Source organism: Zonotrichia leucophrys, chromosome 23 (genome assembly GCF_028769735.1).
Source record: "Zonotrichia leucophrys gambelii isolate GWCS_2022_RI chromosome 23, RI_Zleu_2.0, whole genome shotgun sequence".
NCBI classification, from domain to species: Eukaryota; Metazoa; Chordata; class Aves; order Passeriformes; family Passerellidae; genus Zonotrichia; species Zonotrichia leucophrys.
Window position 1 is genome coordinate 1,711,155 of NC_088192.1, and position 19,751 is coordinate 1,730,905.

A 19,751-nucleotide genomic window follows, 5' to 3' on the forward strand; every position below is an offset into this window, starting at 1 on the left:
TGCCCATCTGTCCAGGGAAGCTGGCAGCCAGCCCTGCTCCAGAATTTTATTGGGCAGTGGTGCTGGGAACCAGCCCAGGAGTGTTCCTGGAGCTCAGCAGCACCAGGAGGGACCTGCAACCATAAACCAGGAAGAACAGGAGGCAGCAAGCTTCTGTCATCATTTTTACCAGCCAGGTACAGAGCTCTGAGCAGCTACTCGGCGGCAGAGGGTCAGTTGCTTTTGGTTTGGTTTGGTTTAGTTTGGTTTGGTTGGGTTTGTCGTTTTGTTTGGTTTTTGTTTAGTTTGTTTTTTACAATCAAAGAAATCAAAATGTGACCCGAGTTTACAGAAACAGAATCAAGGCTCTACCCCAGAGCCCAGGGCCAGCTCAAGGGGCAGCCAGGCCCTTCCTCCTGCTGGGCAGTGGTGAGTGGCCAGAACCAGGGCTGACCACGAGCCCCTCTGGCCTTTCCATCAAGAGCCAAAGCCCTGATCCCTCCCCACCAGCACCTCCATCCCCTCCTGTTCCTGTTTGCATCTCCCCAGGTGCTATTGTGGCCAAAGCCTTCCCATTCTTTGTCCAAAGTGCTTCCATTCCTCGTGGGCCTGCCTGGCCAGCAGCAGTGGCTCCAGCTCGGCGTCTTCAGCCCCAGCTCCGGCGTCTTTGGCCCCCAAACTCCTCTGGGTGTGGCTGCTCAGCTCCACACACCCACACCGAGCATCAGCTTGGCAGGGAGGAGGTGCTGGCTCTGGGCACGGGCCTCGAGTCCAGTAAAAAAAAGCAAAATAAAGCTGTAGTACTTAGGAAAGTGAAACCAACACCATTTTTGCATAAATATCATCAAGGCCGTGGAGGCTAAGGCTGTTTGCTTCCTGTATTAAGTTAGTTGCCAGTTCCACACTCATCCGTTGACCTGCCCAGGTCCCTGAGAGATTTGGATTCCTGTCCATGGGGGCTCCAGTCCTGCAGTGTCATCCTTCAGGCCGTCTCTCCCCGTCTGTCTGGAAAGCAGGAGGAAAGAGCCCATCAGCCACCTGAAATCCCAGCTTCCCACAGCCCTACAGGCTCTACCCCTGCCGTCCCAGTGCTTCCCAGGTGGAACACAGCCCAGGAGCCATGCTGGGAATTCATCCTTTGGGAATGCACAGCTCAGGATGCTGAGCAATGAGGCAAAACCTCCAGCAGCATCACCCCGTGGCTCCCACCCCACGTACCTTGTGCAGGGAGGCTCTGAGCCGGCGGCTCCGCGCCGTTCCTGCCCTCCGTCCCCTCCAGCTCGCTCTTAGTCCTGCTCTCCTCCGCCTTGGCATCCCCGTCCAGCACCGGGGAGCCCAACGCCTCTGCCCCCGGTGCCTTCGGAGAAGGAGCCGGCCCCGAGCCCAGCGAAGGCTTCTTGGCTACTGGAGGGGGGATCTTGCCTGGTTTCCTCTGGGTTTGCGGGGCTGCAGCGGCCGGGGCTGCCGAGCGCTGCCCCGAGAAATTCATCAGCTCGGCCACCAAGTTCCTCTTCAGATCGGCCTGTGCCTCGGGGGACGAGGCCGTCTCGATCACCACCTTCCTGGAGCTCTTGGCGAAGATGAAGCTGGCGGTGGAGGCCGGCGATTTGCTCCGGGGGGACAGCTGCCCATCCCCGGCGGGCCCCTCAGGGCCGGGCTGGGCCGCTCGGCTTCCCTGCGGCTTCTCCGCGGCCTCGGCGGAGGCCAAGGCGGCGGCCTTGAGGTGCACGGCGTGGAGGAGCTGCTTGGAAGGCCCCGCGTCTTGGGCGGGGGGCGGCTGCCGGTTGGACAGGGAGCGCCGGACGGGCTTCTGAGGGGCCGGGCGCTCCTCGGGCCCGGTTCCAGCCCCGGCTCCAGCCCCGGCCGCGGGCTCCACGCTGACGGAGCGCAGCCGCACCATCTGCAGCAGCGACGGGGTGACGATGGGCAGGCTGGCGTCCTCCTTGGCCGCCGGGCCGCTCTTGCTCCGCGACACCGGCTCCTTCTTGGCCTCCGCCCGGGGGCCGTTGGCCGCCTTCTTAAGGCTGATTTGGGGCGGCAGGGCCGGAGCCGAGGGCGGCGGGAGAGGCGGCGGTGGGGGCACGGGGGCCGTGGGAAGGGGCTCGGCGGGGTGTGGAGGCTGTGGAGCCCCGGTGGGTGGCTCTGGCTGTTGAGATGGTGAAGATGCAGCCCCCGCGCTCGGTGTCGCCGCCTGCCCGCCCGCCGAGGCCGAGGTGGCATCGGGCAGGCTGGAGAGATAGGATTCATCCGGAGGGGGGAAGTCTGCCATGGACAGGTCGTGCTCCTCGGGGGCCGGCGGTGGTGGCGGGGGCCAGGCGGTGTCGGTGGAGGGCTCACTGCTGCTCTGGGGGCTCCCCTCCACCTTCTTGGCCGGCGGGGGAGGCGGGTGGTAGGCAGGCGGCGGCGATGGCGGTGGGGATTTGCCGCTGGGCTTGGCCGAGGGCTCCTGGCCGGCAGTGCTGGGCGCTGGCGAGGTTTGTGAGGGCTGCAGAGAGCCGGCGGGGGCCGGGGGCCGCTGGGACTTGGTGGGTGGCGGGGAGAAGGGAGCAGGAACCTTGGGGTGCGGTGGGATGATGAACCGGTCTGAGCGAGCGGTCAGCACCTCAGGAGGGGTCGGGTCCGAGGCCGAGGAGGAGATGGAGGTGAGAGAGGAGGACACGGAGAGCGCAGGCGACTGCAGGGAGCAGACCCGGTCCGGCTTCTGGGGCTGAGACTTGCCCGGCGACACAGCTGGGGGTCCCAAGCCCTTGGTGGGCAGTGTGGGCGTCCCACTCTGGCTGGAGTAGCCGCTGGAGGGGGACATGGTGCGGTCAGAGCCATCGGGGCAGCTCCACTTGGCCTGGGCTTGGGGCTCCCTCAGCACCACCGTCACCCCGGGCCGGCCCCGAGGGGCCTCGGGGGAGCTGGCGCCCGCCAGGCTCTCGGAGCGGAGGCTGCTGGTCTCGCTCAGCGCTGGGGAGAACACCTCATCCTCGCCCGTGGGGCTGAAGGGCTCGGGCCGCGGGGACCAGGGCGCGCTGCTCTCCCGCTGGGGCCGCCGCTCGGGCCTGGGGGGCAGCCCCAGCACCTTGGGCTCCCCGTCAGCTTTTTGGTGCAGCGAGTAGGTCCTGCGGGGAGGGGCCGGGGGCTTCTTCATCTTCCTGAGGGACACGCTGCGGGTGGAGGAGCGCTCGCTGGCCAGGCTGGCCGTGTCCGAGCCCTCCGCCTGGCTGCTCGTGCTGTAGGCAGGGGATGCTCGGCCGCTGCCCACACCCAGGAGCCCGGGGGCTGCGGGAGCGAGGCCGGCAGCGGGCTTGGAGCAGGAGCTGGCGAAGCTGGCGGAGCTGTAGATGCTGATTTGGTCGGTGTCAGAGCGAGCTGCCGTGTCCACCTCGCTATGCGGCCCCACCTCGGGCTGCCGGTGGTCACAGCCGCCCTGGGAGGAGATGGTGGAGCTGTTGGACACGATGGTCTCCGTGGACTGCGAGTGGCTCCAGTTGTCGCTGGAGGAGGAGGGCTCGCGGCTGCGGGGGCCGCGCTCCGAGAAGCGGGACAGGGAGCGCACCGAGGCCGGGCTGGACGACACGAGGCTGCAGCGGCTCAGCGTCCGCACGCTGCGGCTCGTCAGGGCCACCACGTCCACCATGGGCGGCAGGATGGCGTTGGGGATGATCTTGGACATGTAGGTGCCCTGGGGTGAGATGGACATGACGGGGCCCGCCAGCATCTCCGGGGGGTTGGCGTAGGTGGTCATGCCCGGCACGGCCAGCGACTTCGGCCTCATCATGGGTGACAGTTTGGCCGCTGTCTTCCTCCCTAGCAAGCTGTCGTCGTAGTAAACCTTGTTGATGTGCTTCTGCAGGGCTGCATCGGCCTCCTCCAGCACTCCCAGGCAGACTCGGGCACCGCCGACTGCGGGCAGGGGCTGCAGGTTCCCGTCGATGGTGGGGATGCGGATGGCATCACCCGACACCTGCCCCCCGTTCAGCATGGGCTGCACTGCCTGGCTGTCCCCACGGCCTGCTGGCCCTCTTCCATCTGCCTCGGGATGTCCCTTAATTCCATGGCTGTTCCTGAGACCTGGGAGCAGGGAGAGATGAGCTCAGTGTGATGCCAAGGGAAGGCAAACAGATCCTAAAAATCCCCCCTTGTTCCCCCAAAGCTTACCCAGCTCCTTATGGACGTGCTGGGGGATGCCCAGCACTGTTGTCCTCCTGTCCTTCCTCTTCTTGCCAGCCCTCTCTGAGGATTTGGGAAAGGAGTCGTGTGGTCGGAAGGTGGAACCTGCAAGAGGTGTGAGAGGGTCCAGCTGGTGTGTGTGGGGCTGGCCTGGATGTCCCCAGTGTCCCCAACACTTCCCACTGCCAGAGGTGCTCTGGGATAAGCCAGACTCAGGCAGTGGAACAGGCACCAACCGAACAGTCTGAGCAGGGAGGAGACACTGTCTGTCTGTCTGTCCATCCCCCTCGCCCAGCCCCAACGCTCTGACTCAGCCAGAGCTGCTCTCCTCTCTCCCAAGGGTCCCCAAATCCCTGTGCTGGCTCTTGGGCAGAGCCCAGCTCCCTGCCATGCTCCCCAGCCCCCCTGGCAGCCCCATTCCCCATCCCAGCCCGGTACCTTTGCGCTGGATCATCTCGGAGCGGATGGAGAGCGCATCCTCTGAGGTGCTGTCTGTGGCACAGGAGGCTGCCCGGCTCCGGAAGGACAGGCTGTCATCCTCCGAGGATGCACAGGACTGTGGGGACACAGAGGGCTCAGCAGAGCCCGGGCTGAGGGGACAGAGCTGCCCCAGCCCCGGCCAGGCCCCTTCCCCGCCGCGAACTGACTGTGCACTGAGACAAAAGCTCTTCCGAGGGCCAAAGGCTGAGTCAGCCACGCCGGCATCCAGAGTCCTCCCACCAGGAGCAGGGCTGGGAGCAGCCCCTGGGACTCCTCATGGCTCTGCAGCCCCCCCGAGGGCAGGAGAGAGGGGGCTGGGGTGTGCAAGGAGCACCTGAAGGAGCTGCCCTGGTGCCAAGCCCAAAATGACTCCGTGGGTGCTCCCAGCCTGGCTGTGCCCCAAACTCAGGGCTGGAGGGCTGCCATGGCTGGGAGAGGGGTGTGGGACAGGGACAGGGACAGGCAGGATCCCAAACAGCCCCATGCTGGACATGGCTCAGTGTCCCCACCCCTCCAAAGCACCCCTGGCACAGGCAGAGGTTGGGATGAGACACTTCAGAGTTAACCTGAAGTTAACTTCACTGCTGCCCATCCTGGGGTTCCCAGTCCCCCATTTCCAAGGGGTTAAAGGGGTTTATTTCACCCAGTCCCCCATTTCCAAGGGGTTAAAGGGGTTTATTTCACCCAGTCCCCCATTTCCAAGGGGTTAAAGGGGCTGAGAGCCAGCCAGAGGCAGCAGCTTGAGCAAACACAAACAGGGTGAGGCACTGGCAGCGGGGTCAGAGCCCAGGGATTGCCAAAGGAGGGGGAGTTTCCCCTCGTCAGCAGCCAGGGAGGGACACAGGCACCAGGCTGGACATGGCCAACAGTCCCCATCTGCCACCAGGTCACCCCTGCTCAGCCAGGGCTCCCAGGGGACACCAGTGGGGAAGGGACAGGGGGACAGGGGGATGCAGGCACAGGGGGACCCCACAGGGCAGAGCAGGACAGGCCAAGGCTGAGGATGGGAAAAACAACTCATCATGGGGCAAAGGGGACAACACCAGGGGACACACAGCCAGTTCAGGCCCCACAACCCCCCTGGACATGGTCCTGCCACCTTGGCTGGTTGTCTGTCTGCCCCCAGACAGCACCCAGAGAGGGCAGAAGAGCCGCCCTGTGTCCCCTCAGCCCAGAAACACCACTTGGCAGGGCTCACCTGGAGGCTGCTGGTGTCCCCGTGGTCCCAGGCACTTTTGGTCTGTTTCTGCTTCTCTGTGGAGGGAACACAGAAGGTAAAACCCTCCAGGGGATCCAGAGGAAGCAGCTGCTGAGCTGGCAGTGCCCCCTGCACTGCCCAGCACCAGAACTGGACTCTGCTCAGCCCCGTGCGCCGCCCACAGCGCCCGGCCAGCCAGGAGCTGGGACAGCCCTTCCACCGTGTCCCCAAGGCCACCCTGGAGCTGGGGACAGCCCTTCCACCGTGTCCCCAAGGCCACCCTGGGGCTGGGACAGCCCTTCCACCGTGTCCCCAAGGCCAGCCAGGAGCTGGGACAGCCCTTCCACCGTGTCCCCAAGGCCACCATGGAGCTGGAACAGCCCTTCCACCGTGTCCCCAAAGCCACCCAAGAGCTGGGGACAGCCCTTCCACCATGTCCCCAAGGCCACCATGGGGCTGGGACAGCCCTTCCACCGTGTCCCCAAGGCCACCATGGAGCTGGGACAGCCCTTCAGCTGTGTCCCCAAGGCCATCCTGGAGCTGGGACAGCCCTTCCACCGTGTCCCCAAGGCCACCCTGGAGCTGGGACAGCCCTTCCACCGTGTCCCCAAGGCCACCCTGGAGCTGGGACAGCCCTTCCGCCGTGTCCCCAAAGCCACCCAGGGGCTGGGGACAGCCCTTCCACCGTGTCCCCAAGGCCACCATGGAGCTGGGACAGCCCTTCCACCGTGTCCCCAAGGCCACCCTGGAACTGCGACAGCCCTTCCACCGTGTCCCCAAAGCCAGCCAGGAGCTGGGACAGCCCTTCCACCGTGTCCCCAAGGCCATCCTGGAGCTGGGGACAGCGCTTCCACGTGTCCCCAAAGCCACCCTGGAGCTGGGACAGCTCTTCCACTGTGTCCCCAAGGCCAGTCAGGGGCTGGGACAGCCCTTCCACCGAGTCCCCAAGGCCACCCTGGAGCTGGGGCAGCCCTTCCACCGAGTCCCCAAGGCCACCCTGGAGCTGGGACAGCCCTTCCACCATGTCCCCAAGGCCACCATGGAGCTGGGACAGCCCATCCACCGAGTCCCCAAGGCCACCCTGGAGCTGGGGACAGCCCTTCAGCCGTGTCCCCAAGGCCACCCTGGAGCTGGGACAGCCCTTCCACCGTGTCCCCAAAGCCACTCAGGGGCTGGGGACAGCCCTTCCACCGTGTCCCCAAAGCCACTCAGGAGCTGGGGACAGCGCTTCCACCGTGTCCCCAAGGCCACCCTGGAGCTGGGACAGCTCTTCCACTGTGTCCCCAAGGCCACCATGGGGCTGGGACAGCCCTTCCACCGTGTCCCCAAGGCCACCATGGAGCTGGAACAGCCCTTCCACCGTGTCCCCAAGGCCATCCTGGAGCTGGGGACAGCCCTTCCACCGTGTCCCCAAGGCCACTCAGAAGCTGGGGACAGCCCTTCCACCGTGTCCCCAAGGCCACCCTGGAGCTGGGACAGCCCTTCCACCGTGTCCCCAAGGCCACCCTGGGGCTGGGACAGCCCTTCCACCGTGTCCCCAAGGCCATCATGGGGCTGGGACAGCCCTTCCACCGTGTTCCCAAGGCCAGCCAGAAGCTGGGGACAGCCCTTCCACCGTGTCCCCAAAGCCATCCTGGAGCTGGGACAGCCCTTCCACTGTGTCCCCAAAGCCACTCAGGGGCTGGGGACAGCCCTTCAGCCGTGTCCCCAAGGCCACCCAGGAGCTGGGACAGCCCTTCCACCGTGTCCCCAAGGCCATCCTGGAGCTGGGGACAGCCCTTCCACTGTGTCCCCAAGGCCAGCCAGAAGCTGGGACAGCCCTTCCACCGTGTCCCCAAGGCCACCCTGGAGCTGGGGACAGCCCTTCCACCGTGTGCCCAAAGCCACGCAGGCGCTGGGGACAGCCCTTCCACTGTGTCCCCAAGGCCAGCCAGGAGATGGGACAGCCCTTCCACCGTGTCCCCAAGGCCACCCTGGGGCTGGGGACAGCCCTTCCACCGTGTCCCCAAGGCCACCCTGGGGCTGGGACAGCCCTTCCACCGTGTCCCCAAGGCCACCATGGAGCTGGGGACAGCTCTTCCACCATGTCCCCAAGGCCACCATGGAGCTGGGGACAGCCCTTCAGCTGTGTCCCCAAGGCCACCCTGGGGCTGGGACAGCCCTTCCACCGTGTCCCCAAGGGCATCCTGGAGCTGGGACAGCCCTTCAGCCATGTCCCCAAGGCCAGCCAGGAGCTGGGGACAGCCCTTCCACCATGTCCCCAAAGCCACTCAGGAGCTGGGACAGCCCTTCCACCGTGTACCCAAAGCCACCATGGAGCTGGGACAGCCCTTCCACTGTGTCCCCAAGGCCACCCTGGAGCTGGGGACAGCCCTTCCACCGTGTCCCCAAGGCCATCATGGGGCTGGGACAGCCCTTCCACCGTGTGCCCAAAGCCACTCAGGGGCTGGAACAGCCCTTCCACCGTGTCCCCAAGGCCACCCTAGGGCTGGGGACAGCCCTTCCACCGTGTCCCCAAGGCCACCCTGGAGCTGGGGACACCTACCCTGGTGCTGCAGGGACTTGAGCCCCTGCTGGGCCTGGTTGTGCAGCTCCTCCAGGTGCGGGGGCCGCGTGCTGGGGAAGAAGACGTTGTCGGGACATTCCTGGCCCGCCGTGTACTGCACGCTCAGCCGCTTCTCACCCTCGCCCTTGGCAGCACCTGCGGGGACAGCGGGGTCAGCTGGGCCGGGGGGACACGGCCACGCTGCCACCCAACCCGCAGGGGACAGCGCCAGGTGGTGACAGCCACCCCAGGGTGATGTTATCCTGCTCAGCTCCAAACAGGGTGCTGGAACACCGAGAGAAATCCCATCCCATCCCGGTCGATATTCCGGAGTCAGGATGTCTCTGCTGCTTTTCTCCCTGGATGTGGGACCTCCCTCCTTCCCCAGCGCCTTCGTTAGGAGTTAATGAGGTAACAGGACCTCGTTATTCACCCCTGAATTGTGTGGGGCTGGGGGAAGCTGAGCAGGGAAGGGGCAGCACGGGAGGGGATTAAATGTGGAGGGAATGAGGATGAGGATGAATTTCCCTTCAGAGCATTGCGTCATTCCCAGGCCTCGCTCATCACCCCAAGAGCAGAGACTCCCCCCATGCCCCGGCAGGCTGGAAACTGCACAGAAAAGGGAAACTGAGGCACATCCAGCGGCAGAGATCCCAGAGGACCCAAATCCCTGCTGCAAACGCTGCTGGATGCTGAACACCCCATCAGCCACACCACGGGCAGCACAGATCTTCCACTCCCAGCCTGGCAGCCCCCTCCCCACAGCCACCACAGCTACCCTGGCATCACCCAGCCCTGGCATCACCCAGCCCTGGCACTGCAGCGCTGTGGGCACAGCCCTGCCCGCTCCACGCCTGAGCGAAGCCTCAAACTCTCCCTGCCCAGAAAAAAACAAAAACAATCTTGAGGAAGGGAAAGGCGAGCGCAGGAAACCATCGAGGCTGGCACCGCGGGGCCAGGGGCACCTGCTGCTCCCATCGCCAGCAGCACCCACCACCCCTCATCCCCCGAGCCCCCCGTGTCCCTGCACCCCCAAGGGCCAGGCAGCGAGGCAGCCGTGCTGAGTCTCCCGCACACAAAGGGAGCAGGCCTGGAACAATGGAGCCTCCCGCCCTGCCGCCATGCCGGCCTCTGCCTCCGCCAGCACCGGGGCGCGGTGTGAGCGGGCACCGGGGCACGGCCCGGCGGGTGCTGCCACCCCGATCCCCCGTGCCGCTGTAAAATCGCTGCAGGCGGCACAAGACACCCTCAGCCCCCCCAGCATCACGTCCCTAACCCGCTTTTCTCCCCCAGTTTCGGCAGCCTGACCCCCCCAGATGTGCTGGGCAGAGGAGCGCAGTGATTTATCCATCCCGGTAACTCCAGGGCTGGGTGACCTTCCCTGCCCTCCCCCGGGGGTGGCACAGCCCCCTGCCCGCTGCGGTGGGCGAGCAGCCCGGGGTGGGCCGGGGGGTCCCGGCGGGCAGGGGTTGTGTAAGGACAGGGCTCTGCTCCCTCCCTGCCCGCTGCTCACTCACCCTTCTTCTTGAAGAAAGCCAGCAGCGAGGAGAGATTCCTGCCCATGAAAACCACCATGGTGGCCGGGGAGAGGGTCTGGTCCCCGGGGATTGGGGGGCTCCGCCGCCCCCCGAGGATGCTCAGCCTGTTGTGCCGCTCTCACCCGGTGTGTGCCGGCGGGGCGGATGCCGGCGGCCCCCGGCTCCCTCCCTCCGTCCTCATCCGCACGGGCGGGAGGATGCTCGGCCAGGCGAACACGCTCCGGCGCAGCTGCTCGAGAGCAGGGAGCAGCCTGAGCCGGGGACGGCTGCGCGGTGGCAGGAGGGGACAGTCCCCGGCAGGAGGGGACAGCCCCAGCTGCGCCCACCGCTCCCTCGGAGAAGGGAAGAGGGGGCCCCTCCTCTGGCCCCCGGCCCTCCCGCCTCCTCCCACGCACGGCACAGACCACAGGGATCTGTTCTTCCAGGCTCGGGGCCAGCATTTCCCCTGCTCCTCCCTCCTGGACCCCTGGGACTCCCCAGGACCCTGCTGGGCACAGCAGCGCCGCAAACCAGTCCCTCCCTTCCACAACAGTGCGGCCAACTGGGAGGAACTGGGAGGGTTTGCACCTTGGCTATGACACAGCACAGGCAGCAGGGTGGCATTCCCCACGCCAGCCTGTCCCCAATGTCCCCCAGGACCCTGCCAGGAGAGCCCCATTCCGGGCAGGGAACACAGGACAGGGCCAGGGCTGTTTGTCCTTAGGGACAGGGCCACGTCACGGTCACAAGGGTTGGCAGCACGGGGGAAAACCAGCCCTGGGACCAGTCTAACCAGTAGCTCCAGTGCTGCTGCGGAGGCAGGTGAAAGCAGGGGCAGAAATGCCAGGCGGTCACACAGTGGCACTGCCAGTCGCTGTCCCCACCATGGAGGGCAGTGGGGGAGCTCCATGCCCCCCATTTCCAGGCGTTTTACCCCAAAAAGTGAACAGCACCCAGTGTTTACCCGTGCCCTTGTGCCAAACCCTCTGTCCCTGCCCTGCAGCACCCCAAGGGCTGTGCCAGGGTTTGCTCCAGCACAATGCAGGGTGGGCTCACCCAGCACAGGGTCCCAGCAGTGCCTGTGCAGCCCAAGGGACAGTTTGACCTTGTGAAGGACATCTCTGTGTCCCCAGCCAGGCAGCTCTGGGCTCAGCGAGGATTTCTTCCCTGGAATTCCAACAGCAGCAGCTCCCTGGCTGTGCCTTAACCAGCACCTGCTCCAGGATGGGCCCTGCTGCCCACTCGCCCCCCAGAAGGTGCTGGTGGGGTTGGGCAGAGGCTCCCCAGCTCTTTGCACAGCACAAGTGGAAAAGGGACATAATCAAAGGGCTGAGGATGCACAAAGCAGGCAGCCACGTGCTGAGCTGAGCCCTGCCCTCTGCTCTGGGCAGCCTGAGCCCAGGAAGGGCCATGGGTGGTGGCAGCTGGCAGGGACACTGCTCCTGGCTCCATGGGTCAGGGTCCAGCCTTCCAGCTCTGCCCACAGGGATGGGAGTGCAACAGGACCCTCTCCATGCACCATGGACTGCAACAAACCCCATCCATGGCACCAGGGACTGCACAGACCCCCCTCCATGGCACCAGGGACTGCAACAAACCCCCCATCCATGGCACCAGGGACTGCACAGACCCCCTCCATGGCACCATGGACTGCAACAAACCCCATCCATGGCACCAGGGACTGCACAGACCCCTCCATGGCACCAGGGACTGCACAGACCCTCTCCATGGCACCAGGGACTGCAACAAACCCCATCCATGGCACCAGGGACTGCAACAAACCCCATCCATGGCACCAGGGACTGCACAGACCCCCTCCATGGCACCATGGACTGCACAGACCCCCTCCATGGCACCAGGAGCTCCCCCAGTAAAGGGAAACAGCCCCTCCCGAGCTGCTGGTGCAGGGCCCAGGCTTAGCTGAGCTTCAGCCCAGGTGGAAGCTGCTTCCAGGGCTGTGAGGACATTCCAGGTGCTGGCAGCCAGCCTGGCTCTGCTCCACCTTCCTGCCTGTGGCCCATTGCCCACACAGGACCTGGAGAACATCCCTCACTGATGGAGCCGTGTCCCTCTCCAGTGTGACGCCCCTGAGGAGGAGCTGCGACCTCCCAAAAGAGAATCCAGGGCTGAGCCAGGGCACGGAGGAGCCTCGTGGCAGCTCCGCTTCTCCCACTCCCTGTGACCTTCGCTACCTCATCATCCTCACCCAGCCAGCCTCACCCTGGCTCTGTCAACACACGGTGAAAGCTGCTGGAAACGGGGGCAATCCAGGAGGGAAAGAGGGGTCCCGGTGGGCTGGGGAATCCAGGAGGGACTGGGATCCCGGTGGGCTGGGGAATCCAGGACGGGGAGGGGTCGCGGTGGGCTGGGGAATCCAAGAGGGACAGGGATTCCGATGGGCTGGGGAATCCAGGAGGGACAGGGATTCCGGTGGGCTGGGGAATCCTAGAGGGAGAGGAGACCCGGTGGGCTGGGGAATCCAAGAGGGACAGGGATCCCGGTGGGCTGGGGAAGCCGCTGCAGCTGCAGCCGCTGCCGGTAGCAACACGCCCGGTTTGCAGTCGGTGTCCCGGCCCCTGCGCATTCCTTGCGGTGCATCCCGGATCTCCCCGTGCCCTCCGGGCTGGGCTGACACACGTGCCTGGGCCACACGTGGCAGCGCGGCTCTCCCAGATAAGGAGGCAGGCACTCCTCAAGGATGGGCTTGGGGCTGGTCCCTGCTGCTGAGGGGGCAGAGCATCCCCGGAGCAAGGCACAGGAAGGGACAGGGAACACCAAACACCCTGCCTGGGACAGGCTGGGGGTACCAGAGTGGGCTCCACAAGGGCTGAGACCCCACAGAAGCTCAGCCAGGGTCACCCAGCCCGATGCTGCAAACACATCTCAGTGCTGGCCCAGCTCTCTCTCTCTGCTGCTCTTCACCTGGAGAGAGCCAGGGGACAAAATCCCATCTCGTGTCCCCCTCCTCGGCAGCCTGCGCCTCCTGCGAGCAGCAGGTTTGGCCGGGCTGGCTGCAAACATCCATCCGTGCCTGCTCGGCACTGCCCCGACTTGCCTGCTCCGCGGGTCCTGCGGCGGCTCCTGCCCGCCCCTCCACCGCCACTGACTCACCGCCCAAAAATGGGCAGGGGGGGAGCTCCGGGCGGGCGGGAAGGGGCTGCGAGGTCCCCAAAGGGATCTGTGTCCTGCTCTCAGCCCCTTCTCCCCGCAGCCAAGGCAGCCAGAAGCCCCCCTGGTTCACGGGGTTGATGCTCTCCCACCGCTCTGGGGGTCCCTCCCAGCACCATCCAGGTCTGGGCACTGCTCTGCTTGATAACATCAATGGGGTGCACCAGGGACCCGATTCCTGAGAGCCCCATGGAGCTGTCAGGACCCTGACGGAGCTGTGCTCCAGTATCACAGAATATTCTCATTTGGGATGGATCTTATCCAGCCCTTCTGCTCCAGCATCCTGTCCCTCTGCTCCCTTTGCAACCTTGAATTCTTTAGGGTGTCTGGGAGCCCCTAAAGGCGACGAGCCCATTCCCTAAATCCGTGTCTCAGCACAGCATCCACGCCCTGGAACACCCCGGGGGACCCAGAGCACTGCAGGCAGGGTAAGAGCACAATAATATTGACAGTGGCTCTGGCCACACAGCCCCTGCTGCCAGCCCGCCCTGGGCCACACCTGGGGGCTGCTCCAGCCAGGAAAACATCTCCAGCAAGCAAATAAACACCGCCCCATCCCCGCTGCTGGCTCTGCTCTCAAACACGATCCCACGCAGAGCCTGAACTAAAATTAATTTCAACCTGGAAAACAAACTTGGATTGTTTTTTTTCTTCCTCTAAATCTCAGCGCAGAAAGCTGCCTGCTCTCACCTCGGGAGAAGGAGCTGGAGCGGGGTGAAATCCCACTTGGAGCTGAGCCGCGGCTCCAGTCGCCTCCAGCCACGGCTCCTGTCGTGACAGGAGCACTGAGGGTTGTGCAAGGGGCCCTGACCTCGCTGCTGTCCCACAGCCAGCCCTGAGGGGACACAGAGTGTCCCCTGCCCCCTGAGCCATCCCAGATGTGGGTAGCAGAGCAAAGGGGGACACAGGGCAGGAGCCCCCCAGTGCCCGGCTGTGCCTCATCCCTGCACAGCCTCCATCCCACCACGTCCCCACACCCTGCAGAAGCCACCGAACAGGTTTGAAGGTAAATAACAGCCAGGAGCCGGATCCGGGCGGGAACATCCCAGCTGGGGAGCGCAGGGAGGGAAAGGGAGACACACACAGGGTGACACCGGTGGCTGGGCTGGGCCACCAACACCTCCTCCTTCCATTCCCCAGAGCTTTATCACTCCTGATGTCCTTCCCTCGGTGTCTGCAGCCCCTCCGGTGCCCCGGGCTGGCTGTCCCTGCGTTGTTTGCAGGGCACCGGGTGCTCCTGCCACGGCAGAGGCGTTGCCTGTCGCAGCAGGCACCTGGCTCCCCGCAGGAGCCAGCCCGGCAGACGGATTAAGGACAAGACGTTGCAGGTTTTTTCCATGCACGGATCCCCCGTCCTTGCAAGCAGCAGCTCCCAACCCCGCGGGGCTTTTCCAGGGAAAGCTGCGGAGGTGCCGATTCCTCCCTCCCGTGGGGACGGACACGGAGAGGAGCTGCCACCAAACGGGGTGGGGGATACCCAGAGGCGCAGGGCAGGTCCCATCCCTGCCAAGGCAGCACGGCACGGCACGGCATGTCAGAGCCGAGATGCCTGCCCGGACACCACCGGGAAGGGCTCGGTGTCCCGGACACCACCGGGAAGGGCTCGGTGTCCCGGACGCCACCGGGAAGGGCTCGGTGTCCCGGGCACAGCAGGATGCTGTCTGGAGGAAGCTCCTGTGTAAATCTCGGATTTGAGCCCCCGCCGGGACCGGGCCCCGCTCTCATCCGGCCCCCGGGTGTTTGCGGAGCCGGCCCAGCGTGGCGCTGGCACGGACAGAGCTCAGAGCTGCTCAGCCCACCCTGGAGCTGCCCTGCAGGAGCCGGCACTGCCGAGCGGCTCCACGGCTGCTGCTGGGGGCGTTCACAGCCACAGGAACCCCTGAGGAATTCGGACACCCCATCCCTGGAAGTGTTGGTGCAGCCTGGGGTAGTGGAAGATGTCCCTGCCCGTAGAATGGAACGCGATGAGCTTCAAGGTCCCTTCCAAATCAAACAATTCCAGGGTTTTTTTTTCTCTGTGCGCCACCAGGGGAGGCGGGTGCGGGGTGACCCCACACCCAGAGCTCATCGCCGCTGACTCCGCGGGGCGCAGCCTGGCCCGCAGCCACGTTCCTGCGCCCTGACTCAGCAGGGCCCGCCGGGGAGTCCCGATAAGGAGGCGATAAGAGGCTTCGGTCTCCCTGGGGCTCAAGGACCTTCCCCAGCATGGGCGAGAGGCTGCGGATGCCCCCGGAGCGAGCCAGGCCCCGCTCTGGCATGGGGAGCTGGGCACGGGGTGCGCGGGTTTGGCACCGGTGGGCAGAGTTTGGGTGGGATCAGCCACAGAACCACCCCAGTGCCCACCCTGCCCCTGGGGACCCTGCTCTGTCCCCTCAGCACCCAAAGGCTTGGGTGGCACCCTCAGCACCCACACCTCTGCACACATGGCACAACACAAAACCATCAACACCGGGCACGGCAGGGCCAAATTCATTCCCAGTCACCAAAGAGGCAGGAACTGGGGACACTGGTCCTGCCACCCACCATATGCAATTGTCCCCCAGCCCAAAATCCAGAGGGACCCAGGGCGGTGCAGGGGGAGAGGGCAGCGGCAGGGCCGGCACACCCAGCCCCCAGCCGGTGATCCCTCCGAAACGCTGAAGCGACACAATGCAAATTCTTTGGCTTTGTGGCCGCCGCGCCGTTGCCATGGAGCCGGGGCAGAGAACAAACACAACTCGCCCCATGTTTTCTCAGCACCTTCCACCCCACGGCCCTCGGCCCCAGAGGCAGCCCTTGCCTGCCCCGGCTGTGCCGGTGCCACATCCCGCCCGCTCCGGGGCATCCCAGGTGGAGCAGGGCTTTCCTGGGGAAGGGAGGGACGGTCCTGGTTGGGGATGGACCAGGGACAGCCAAGGCTGGCAGGGATGGAGAGGAGGTGGAGGTCAGGCACGTGGAAAGGGTGAGGATGTGCCGGGGATTGCAGCTCCAGCCCTTCCTGCACGGAGAGCACGGCCAGAGGAGCCTGCAGCCACCCCGGGGAGGATGAGGAGAGCCTGCAGTGAAGGGGATGCTGTCCCATGCGACTTCCTGCCTCAGTTTCCCCCAGCACTGAGCGGATTTCTCAGCCAGGACATTCCTGCTCCCTCTCCCTGTGCTCCTGCGGGGTCTCCCCATGCCAGGCCCCATCTCTGGGATGGTTTTGCTCCCACGGTTTTGTCCCCAGAGCTGACTCCAGGCCCTGTTTACCCCGAGCTCTCACACCTGGCGGCTGCTGCTGTGAAGGGACACAGGGCAGGAGGGACAGCAGGGCCAAGGATCCCACAGGGCTGGTGGGGGAAAACTCCCCAGTTACCCCTGGGTGCTGCTGTCCTGCCCCATGATCCTGCCCACGCATCTCCCAGGGCTCCTCCTTGCCTCGGGCAGGGCTGGGGACACGGGGACAGTTTAATGACACCATGGGAGAGTCAGCAAGCCCGGGATGGGGGCGATGTTACTGCGAGAGAGCTTCCCTCGATGTCACTGCGAGACCTTCCCTGCTGGCACACCCTGCCCTGATGGGGGAACCACGGAGGGAGCTCTCCAGGCACCCACGGGGCTCGCTGATCCGCGAGTGGGTCCAGCCTGGTGTGAGACCCTTTCCCTGCAGGAAAGATCTCAAAAGATCCCAACCCGGGCTTCCTGCTGGGCTTTCCAGCATCCATGGAGACGGAGCATAAAGCAGCGGGGCAATGTGTGTGGACAGACAGACAGACGTACAGAGAGAGGGGGGAGCAGCCCCTGCAAGCACTCCCAGATCCCCGCGGCACAGAGAGAGAAACTGAGGCACGGGGTGAGAGCGGGAGGAAGGCGACGCTGGGATCCTGCTTGGAAAACAAATCAGTAAAATCGGGATCCCACTTGGAAAACAAATCAGTCACTGATCGGGATCCCACTTGGAAAACAAATCACTCCCTAATCCAGCTGATCCCGTCCCGATAGCGCGGCTGCTCCCGGCACAGCCAGGGCCGCTCCCCCAGCCCCACTCCGGGCTCGGGGGCCGATCCTGCCCCCCAACACCGGGAGGACACAGCAAACCCTCCCCTCACTCCTTGATTCTCCCCATCCCAGCCCAACAGGAGAACTTTCCCACTTTCCCAGCGCGATCCCTTCCAGCTCCGAGAGCAGGAACCCCAGGAACCCCAGCTATCCCCAGGTATCCCCAGCTATCCCCAGCTGTCCCCAGGTGTCCCCTACCTGCCCTGGGTTTCCCGGCGCGGCCGAAGGGCCAGGAGGTGCCAGGCTTGGTGCCCGCCGGGCTCCTCTTGCGGTGCGCGTTGCCCATGAGGCCGCTGCCGCCTCCACCGCGGCCGGGTGGAGGGCACCGCGGTGCTACATGGCCGGGCCGAGCCGAGCCGTGCCGGGACAGCCGGGGCCGGCCGTGGCTCCCATCGCGGCCCCGGCGGAGCCGAGCGCTCGCTCGCAGGCGGCCGAGCCGGAGCCAATGGTGCGGGCAGAGAGGAGGGGCCTGCCGGGATCAGCCGGCGGATCGCAGCACCCTCCCAGCCCCATCCCTGCGCCGGGGATGCCGGGGTGGTGCAGGGAGGCTGAGCGGGCTCGGGGAGACGCCCCGGTGGCCAAACAGCCCCGAGCAGCGCGGGGGTTTCGCCTCCCTGGAGTTCGCCACGATGCCACCACTCCGGCTGTCCCCAGCTCCAGCTGCTCCAACCCTCCCCGGGTGGGTTTTGGGGATGGGGAGACCCCCCCAGCCCGGCCAGGGGTAGGACAGCGTTACTATCAAGGCTATCGGAGCAAAGCGCCCGAGGCCACGGGCTGGGTCGTGCCGCTGCCCAAAGCCGGGGCGAGCACCCACATGCCAGCCTGGCGTGGGTGGCAACCCCCGGCACCCTCCCCACGGCCCCTCCTGGCTCTGCGGAGAGTCACGAGCACTTTGCTCACACTGCCGGCACCTTCCTGCCCTCTCCCGTGCACCTCAGCCTCTCCCTGCTCCAGGGCTGGCAGAAAAACCCCGGGAATTGCTGCCCCAAAATCCCCGGGAATTGCTGCCCCAAAATCCCCGGGAATTGCTGCCCCAAAACCCCCGGGAATTGCTGCCCCAAAATCCCCGGGAATTGCTGCCCCAAAATCCCCAAGAGTTGCTGCTCCAAAACCCCCGGGAATTGCTGCTCCAAAAGCCCCGGGAATTGCTGCCCCAAAATCCCCGGGAATTGCTGCCCCAAAACCCCCGGGAATTGCTGCCCCAAAATCCCCGGGAATTGCTGCCCCAAAATCTGCCCACACCACCCGGCCAAGCCCCTGCACGGCCCCTTCCCCAAGGCCACTTTCCCCTCCTGGTTTTTAATGAGAACATTAAATGCTGCGAGGGCAGGGAGGGGTCAGCCAGGCAGGCAGTGGTGGGCAATTCCTGCTGGCAATGTTTATGTTCCTTAGGTGATTCATCAAAGGCTGGGATAAATAGGAAGGAGGGTTTTGTGGGAAAGGCACAGAACCGGGGAGGTGGTGGAAGGAAGAAAGGGAAAAAAATTAAAGATCAACCAGCAGCTTTGTCCTGACCTCCCGAGGTGATCAGCACCGAATTAATCTTTGGACTTCAGTCTCCTCAGTAATGGAAATATTGATGGGTCAGCTCCTCAGCAGCTCGGTTGGGTGCCCAGGGCACGCTCAGCTGGGCAGGGACTGCCCCTGTGGGTTTGCTGCCCCATTGCTGTGGGAGATGAGGGCACCCAGTGGGGAAATATTCCCTGTTTGGCACTCCTGTTCACAGGACAGCCCTTCCACCTTGGGGCAGCGGGGATCAAACAAGGCCATGGGCACACGAGGAGATCAGAGTGACCGATGTGTGCCCAGGGACTGGGGGACAGGATTTCACCTCTGGGCAGCCAGGGGCATCTCCAGGCTGGGATGAGGCTTCCTCCCACTGCCCAGCACCTCTCAGCACCCCTGGGATTTCCATTTCCACCACTGCCACTCAGACCCTTCCCCAGAGCCTCAGGGGGCTCCTCTGCAGCCACCCAGAGCAAATCTCCCAATGCAGCTCCTTCATTTCTGTCCCTGGGAGAAGCAGGGAGGCTGGAGCTGCCCCAGATCCAGGGAGACACTTCCCCCTCCACTCCCAAAACAGACACCTTCCCTCCTTCCCTCCTTCCCTCCCTCCCTCCGTGCCAGCACTCGCTCAGGGAACCAACGCGGCCACCGAGGCGTCGCCGCCCCCGGGCACAGCTGAGATTGGGAGCCAGCCCCGGGCACCCCACGGGTGCCAAAAATACCCAGTGGCTTCTCTGAGATGGGCTTAACACAGCCACGAGGAGCTGCAGCTCCTCCTGGGCCTCGTGCTTCGGTCCCTGCCCGATTTGGGGGGCTTGGAGCAGCATGGGGGGGTTCAGCATCCCCACAGACCCCATTGCTGATTCAGGGCACAAACCCCCCCGAAAGCTGAGGGCAGGATTGTCCTCATCCTGCATGCCAGAGCTGATGTTGCTGTGAGCAGGAATGTGGCTCAGGGGACAGCTGAGCACCCCAATTCCCTGCTCTGTGTTAGAACCTCAAAGGGGAGAGGAGGGGAAGCACCCTCAGCCTCCCACGGGGAGCTGGGGGCCAGAGATTGCAGGCAGAATCCCTTCTCCAGGCCAGAAATCCCTGGTTTGATTCCCTGAGAGAGCTCTGATAAGAGCCTGGAGCAGCAGAGAAGCTGTTCCTGAGATACAGATCTGCTCAGCACGGCGTGACT

The 19,751-nt window shown here is 64.9% G+C and overlaps 1 protein-coding gene across 2 annotated transcripts; it reads right to left on the reverse strand.

Moving 5' to 3' along the window:
- Nucleotides 1-151: 151 nt before the first annotated feature.
- On the reverse strand, nt 152-17,489 carry NHSL3 (NHS like 3). 2 transcript variants are annotated; one of them, XM_064731799.1, is made up of 7 exons: nt 17,261-17,489; nt 8,361-8,516; nt 5,816-5,871; nt 4,576-4,693; nt 4,126-4,242; nt 1,198-4,038; nt 152-984 (listed from the first exon to the last, which is right to left on the reverse strand). In XM_064731799.1, exons 1-7 carry the CDS (start codon nt 17,346-17,348, stop codon nt 962-964), a joined length of 3,399 nt encoding a protein of 1,132 aa, XP_064587869.1. In that variant the 5' UTR covers nt 17,349-17,489; the 3' UTR covers nt 152-961. The 2 variants fall into 2 exon arrangements, with proteins under 2 accessions (XP_064587869.1, XP_064587871.1); XM_064731801.1 differs by lacking the exon at nt 17,261-17,489 and adding an exon at nt 9,878-10,274.
- Nucleotides 17,490-19,751: the final 2,262 nt, after the last annotated feature.